Below are 7457 nucleotides of genomic sequence, written 5' to 3'. Positions count from 1 at the left end.
TATATACAGCACCCCTGTATTCATATACACATACACAGCTCTCCTTCATGCATATACATAGCTCTGCTACACGTATGTACACAGGTCTATGCATAACATATATACAGCCCCCCTGTATTCATATACACATACACAGCTCTCCTTCATGCATATATATAGCTCTGCTACACATATGTACACAGGTCTATGCATAACATATATACAGCACCCCTGTATTCATATACACATACACAGCTCTCCTTCATGCATATATATAGCTCTGCTACACATATGTACACAGGTCTATGCATAACATATATACAGCACCCCTGTATTCATATACACATACACAGCTCTCCTTCATGCATATATATAGCTCTGCTACACATATGTACACAGGTCTATGCATAACATATATACAGCACCCCTGTATTCATATACACATACACAGCTCTCCTTCATGCATATATATAGCTCTGCTACACGTATGTACACAGGTCTATGCATAACATATATACAGCCCCCCTGTATTCATATACACATACACAGCTCTCCTTCATGCATATATATAGCTCTGCTACACGTATGTACACAGGTCTATGCATAACACCTATACAGCTCCCCTGCATGTCCTACACATGCACAGCTCCCCTATATGCATATACAGTATACAGGTTACACACACAGGCACGTGACCTACACCAACACTACAGCCCTGCCGCACACACAGCCGCCTGTATAACAATTCCTTTTCTTTACGATAATTCGCTATCCCCACTCATGCCCGCTGCAGCCTGGCTGCTTCCACAAATGACAGGTCACATGGCCGTGACATCATCAAAGGTCCTTTAGCCCAGGAGTTTCTATCTACTCCCAAGGACAGCTAGAAGGAGCCCGCTGTGCCCGCCCCGCCCGCTCACTACTCCGGCTACAGCTCCGCCTCCAGTCAGTGTCACAGGTCATGTGACAAGGATCACATGACTCCGTTCAGCCAGGAAGTGAAGCTGATCGTGGAACCGAAGCAACATGGACAGATACGATAACAAAGCGGCTCTGAATGCGGCCAGCTACCCTCCCCCGGACTTCAGCGCAGGGTATAGTTTGAACATGGGTAACTTTATTGACAATAAGGCTAGAATGTGCATGGTGGAAAACATAGAGGGAATGAATGGAGTGTAGTAACATGCGCGGAGTCGCTTCCCTCCAGGATGATGCGTGATGTGTCATCCGAGCTGTGGTTCTCCAGCTGGTGCACAACTACAACTCCCATCATGCTGTGATAGCAGTCACCTTCAGGACATGATGGGAGTTGTAGTTGTGCAATAGCCAAGCAGCCTCAGGTTGGGAGTATTGGCTTATAGTAATGTCTGTATCCCTACAATACACTATACTTCATAATACGGTAGTATCAGTAATACACAGTGTGCATGTACTGGATCATGTGCTGTAATCCCAGTGTGATGGGAATAGACATATGAGATTGGTTAAAAAATAAAAATAAATCCTCCTTCATAGAACAGACTTTTCCTTCCCTATGTGAATCCCCTCTTGAAATGCAGGCATACACCAACAGAAGTTTATGGGATTGTCCCTAATTAGTGGACGTTGCAGAACTAATGTCCGTAACATCTCCAAAATATCGAGCTGTAATTCTAGCTAGTGATATCGTTTTGACCATCCCATCTTTCTTCCTTTTTTTTTTTTTTTTAACAAGTACTTCCCATTTTTACGGATCCGCAAAAAAATACATTTAAAAGTTGCAGACATTCTATACAGTCCTCCAAAAAAAGTAACGTATGAATGTAGCCTTAGGGTGCGTTCACACCTACAGGACCTGCAGCAGATCAGCAGCAGATTTGATGCTGTGTTCAGTTATTTAAATGAAATCTGCTGCGGATCCGATCCGGTAAGTGTGAACGTACCCTTAGCGTACAAACACACACACACTGTATACGCAGCGTATTTTCTGCTGCGATACGCAGCAGATACGCTGCAGATTCGATCTAAATAACTGAACACAGTATCAAATCTGCTGCAGATCTGCTGTGTACACGGTGTGTGTGTTTGTACCCTTAGACGTTTATTTCATAGTGTATATGGTCCACATATCTGTTATATATAATTCAATATGAGCCATCCTTTAAAGCCAGCAGCCATGCGGCCAATGAGGCCAGAGCCTTACAGGCTGTGCCTATGTCTTTTCCGTATTGTTTAGGCAATAATACTGAACTGCTGTTAAATTGTGACGGTGCTGATAGCTCTGTTATGGTGTAAACAGTGGAACCAGTGGACTCCAGAGCCTATTGTGTAAGAACTGGTTTCTTCTGGGGTCAATGAATCCTAAATATATGGAGCCATTGTACAATCCTACGTCTAGCTCATATGGGAACACACCTTTTTGGGATCTGGAGGCCGGTTAGGAGAATGCATCTTGTAGTGTTCTGCTGTCCGGCTCTGACTTTTCATTACAAAAAGGGTAACAAGGCCGGATACGTTTTTGCATCAATTGTAGTTAGTTTGTCAATAAAATAAATAAATAAAACTGATCCTGACGCAACTAATGTATGTGAACCCTGCTAAAGCTTTACCAGTCCTTTCCTGCAGAGAGAATATGCTAATACATCTGTACGGTACAACAACTGATTGAACGTTTACCCTCCATTATGATTGATATATTATTCGGATCAGACCCCTATATACATTAACTTCTGATTTCACTTATTTCTCACTTATTGCCCCGCTTTATTGTGTTCTCTTATCACCCCCACACTTTGTAATGCCCCTCTTAGCGCCCCCTAATAGTATTCAAAGCCCATAGTGCCTTCTTACTGTATAAAGCCACTGTAGTGTCCGCACACACAGTATTACGCCCCCTTGTGTCCCCCACATATACATTGTTGCTACATACTGCCCTTTTATTGCTCACTCATACAATATAATGCCCCTATAGTTCCCCCACACATAGTAGTATGGCCTGTTTTGTACTTCACACAGTATAATGTTGTGCCAACAAAAAGAGTTGTACTCACCTAGTCAGCTTCTCATGTTGGATCCAGCAGGTATGATGACTTCACCATGCCAATATCCTAACGACTGTCTGTGAAGCTAATGACAAAACTAGGGGTGCATTAAAATGAAGCATAGTTATTTTCTATGTCTTTTTTCCTTTAAGGCCCCATTCACACCTGCCAATACATCTGAGGTATACATCTGCAGATATAAAGGAACCACTGAAAGGCACTGTGTTGGCTTTTAGTTTCTGAGTGCACAACCTCTGGGTAGCCGAAGCACTCCAATATGGTGAAGAAATGAAGCCTTGTTTATTTCACGGTATAATCAAAACATTGCACATATGATGGGTAAATAAACTAGCCTTTATTTCTTCACCACATTGGAAGATATCAGCAGATATGTATGCCATGGTGTACTTGTAGAGGGCCCATTGCGTCTCTAGTGAATCCATTCAGTACAGTTTGCATACCTTTTTGGTATATGATTTGAATAGTGTTTAAAGGGGTATGCCTAGAAAATTTAATTTGCCCTCTATCCACAGGATGAGTGACAAGTAGGAGATCTTGGATAAACTTTTCAATCCCCTGACTAGTTACTTCCATAGTACAGGGTTTGGATTATTCGTGCTATTATTGATTATGATATTGCAAATAGATCCTGGGACTAAATGTCAACTTGCTTTTGCCTTGCAGAAATGAAAGATCCCTGGTGTCCACTCTGAAGACGCTCCTGTTCTTCACCATCTTAATGATTATGCTGCCGATCGGCCTCTACTTTTCCTCTAAGGTTTATGTGTTTGAAGGTCGGTATGTTCATTATAATTGGTTGTACAAAGAATTGTTTTTGTTTCATCTTCCCAGAACCTCTGTGGGCTGTAAATCAATGCTGTTCCTACATTACCTTGTGTAGACGAGGTTGAAATATACTGTATTTCTGGTCTACCTCTTGTTTTCGCTAACTATCCAGCATTTTTAACTTTTCCTAGACAAAAAAAGCAGGCTTCAGCTTGTTCTAATGAGGATGGGAAAGCTGGCCATACACATCAGGATTGTCGGCTGAACTTGCTGATTTTGCCTGAACAGATGTTGTCAAGGGGGGGGGGGGGGTGTAGGCATGGATTGGACAATTGGCTTTAAAATGTCACTGTCATTGTAACTTTCAAAATCTTAATCAGCAGTAGGTTGAAATTTATATTTATAATTTTTTTTTTTTTTTTAGTTATCGTAGTGAACACGACACTTGTTTTCTGACTTTTTTTTTTTTTTTTTTTCAAAGAGTCAGATAACAGGAAGTCCTGTGTTTCCCAGGCCATCTGAGCGCTCACAGAGAGAAGGCAGTCATGTGGCTGACAGACATATTGAGCCGTGACTCTCTGTACTGGCCGGAATTCCTGTGTTTAACCCCTTAAGGTCAAAGCCTATTTTCGTTTTTGCGCTTTTGCTTATTCCATTTTAAGTTTAAAAGTCCATAGCGCTTGCATTTTTTCACCTAGAGACATATATGAGCGCTTATTTTTTGCGAAACCAATTGTACTTTGCAATGACAGGCATTATTTTTCCATAACATATGCTGCGAAACCGGAAAAAAATAATTTGCGCTGTCAAATTGAAAAAAAAACCGAATTTGTTTTGATTTCGGGGAGTTTTGCATTTACGCCGTCCGTCCTATGGTAAAACTGACTTGTTATGCATGTTCCTCAAGTCGTTACGATTACTATGATATATAACATGTATAACTTATATTGTATCTGATGGCCTGTAAAAAATTCAAACCGTTGTTAACAAATATACGTTCCTTAAAATCGCTCCATTCCCAGGCTTATAGCGCTTTTATCCTTTGGTCTATGGGGCTGTGTGAGGTGTCAGTTTTTGCGCCATGATGTGTTCTTTCTATCGGTACCTTGATTGCTCATATACGACTTTTTGATAGTTTTTTATTACATTTTTTCTGGATTTGATGCGACCAAAAATGCGCAATTTTGCACTTTGGAATTTTTTTGCGCTGACGCTGTTTACCGTGCGAGATCAGGAATGTGATTAATTAATAGTTCGGGCGATTACGCGCGCGGCGATACTAAATATGTTTATTTATTTATTAATTTATATTTATAAAATGGGAAAAGGGGGGTGATTTGGACTTTTATTAGGGGAGGGGATTTTTTATTAATAAAAACACTTTTTTACTTTTTTTTTTTTACAGTAACTAGAATCCCCCCTGGGGGACTTGTATATAGACAGCACTGATCTCTCATAGAGATCAATGCTGTGTATATACACAGCAAAGATCGATTAGATCGGTCATAGATTACTATGGCCTGCTGCAATCTATTGCCGAGCCGGGATCAGCGTCATTCCGACGCTGAGGCCCGGCACGGGCAGAAGAACGGATCTCGCGGGGGGGAGATCCGTCCCACTAGACACCAGGGACGTGAGGTCTGAAGCCTCTAAGTGCAGCTGTCAGGTTTGACAGCTGCACTTAGAGACTTAATTAGCCGGCGCGGCAACGGGACCCGCGCCGGCTAATAGAGGCACTGCCCGGCTGCACGTGTCAGCCGGGATCAGCGCCGTTCAGAGCGGGGTCCCGGCGGGACCCCGCTCTGAACACCCCGAGCGGCACCATGACGTATCAGATACGTCATGGGTCGCTACGGGGTTAAAGAGGACCTGTCACCCCCCGTGCCGGGGTGACAGGCTCCCGACCCCCCGTTACAGCCCCCTATACTCACCTGATCCTGTCGGGTCCCGCTTCCTGATCCGGTAGGGTCACGGAGATATGAGCGCCCGAAGCCCGCCGCGCGCGCTCACAGGAGACTCCAATGCCCATAGAGAATGACGGAGCATTGGACTCCCCATTCATTCTCTATGAGCGTCGGACTCTCCTGTGAGCGCGCGCGCCGGGCTTCGGGCGCTGATATCTCCGTGACCCGACCGGATCAGGAAGCGGGACCCGGCAGGATTAGGTGAGTATAGGGGGCTGTAACGGGGGGTCGGGAGCCTGTCCCCCCGACACGGGGGGGAGGTGACAGGTCTCCTTTAAGTCTAAAAATCTGCCTTCAGGAGATATATATATATATATATATATATATATATATATATATATATATATATATATATATATAATTAGTGTTGCCTTGCTCATTGTATTTTGCTGTTCTCTCTTCATCTAGGTGCATATGGGATGTCCAACAAGGATAGTTACTTCTATGCTGCCATAGTGGCTGTGATCGCCGTCCATGTCGTTTTGGCCATGTTTGTGTATGTGGCATGGAATGAAGGTTCTCGGCAATGGCGTGAAGGAAAACAAGACTGAGGCCTTCAGACAGTGCTCAGTATATGGACTTTTTGTGCACAGGGACCTCTTCATTCTTGCAATACAGATTTAAGTCGTAGGGAAATAAAAGGTATTGGTTTTTTTTTTTACATTTCACAGTTTCTCAGTTTCATACTGTGTTGCTATATGTGTTAATTAAAGTGTACGTTTGTTAGAAACATACTCTGAGACGTCAGTGACCCCCTCTGGCACCCGGTATATATTTAAGTCTGTGCAAGATGTTGTTTACTTTTAATAATCAATAAAAAATGTCTGCAATTGTTGCGGTATTGCCGGCTTTTGTTCGTTTAAACGTTGTCAATAAATTCATTTAAAAAATACAATATTGTGCATCAAAGGCTCATTCACCCCTAGCCGGAGCCCCCCTCCGCTGCCTGGCACGGATCCCCCCCCCACCCCACCCCGGCAGAGATGACAGGAGAGCACCTACACCTACTACTCACCTATTTCCCCATGCTGACTGGCTACAAGCGCTCACCGGAAGCTGCTGGGAGAAGGCAGCGTAGTCTAGACCACTTCTGGTGAGCATGTACGCCAGTCTGCTTAGGGGAATAGGTGAGTAGTAGATTCGATGACAGGAGAGCACATCATGCTCTCCTGTCATCTCTGCGGTGGAGAGGTGATCCATGCCAAAATCCACACTAGGACATGTCCTATTTTTTCGCGGTGCAGGTCATGGCACAGATCATGTGAATGGCTGCATTCACTTTAATGGCCCCTAAAATTGTGGTCGATGATCCGCGACCACAGACAATTTTACGGGAGGTGTGAATGCAGCCTAACCCCTTGGGGGTCTAGTGGCAGATTGGCTTCTAACGATCTGTTGTACTTATTCAGCGACATAATGACGCTGGTCCTTGTAATGTAGCTTAAATTACATAGATCATATGTACTGCATTGGTCCCTATGAGCAATCAGTGTATTGCTCATAGTAGTCCCCTAAAGGACTGCAAATTATTGTAATAGTGCCTTCACACGTACCATATCGCTGCAGAATCTTTCGGTGCAAGTTCCGCAACAAAATACGCTTCAATACTGGGTACTGTCATTTTCTGTGGCTTTAAATACTTGCAGTAGATTTTTCATTCCACTGCGAGTATGTAAAGCCCCTTACCACTTAACCCACTGCTGCCGGG

General features: G+C 43.6%; 1 protein-coding gene across 1 annotated transcript; it reads left to right on the top strand.

Moving 5' to 3' along the window:
- The first annotated feature begins 928 nt into the window (after nt 1-928).
- On the top strand, nt 929-6584 carry VMA21 (vacuolar ATPase assembly factor VMA21). Its single transcript, XM_069986587.1, has 3 exons — nt 929-1073; nt 3684-3793; nt 6158-6584. Exons 1-3 carry the CDS (start codon nt 1006-1008, stop codon nt 6298-6300), a joined length of 321 nt encoding a protein of 106 aa, XP_069842688.1. The 5' UTR covers nt 929-1005; the 3' UTR covers nt 6301-6584.
- Nucleotides 6585-7457: the final 873 nt, after the last annotated feature.

Source organism: Dendropsophus ebraccatus, chromosome 10 (assembly GCF_027789765.1).
Source record: "Dendropsophus ebraccatus isolate aDenEbr1 chromosome 10, aDenEbr1.pat, whole genome shotgun sequence".
Taxonomy (NCBI): domain Eukaryota; kingdom Metazoa; phylum Chordata; class Amphibia; order Anura; family Hylidae; genus Dendropsophus; species Dendropsophus ebraccatus.
This window is presented reverse-complemented; position numbering and strand designations above follow the sequence as displayed.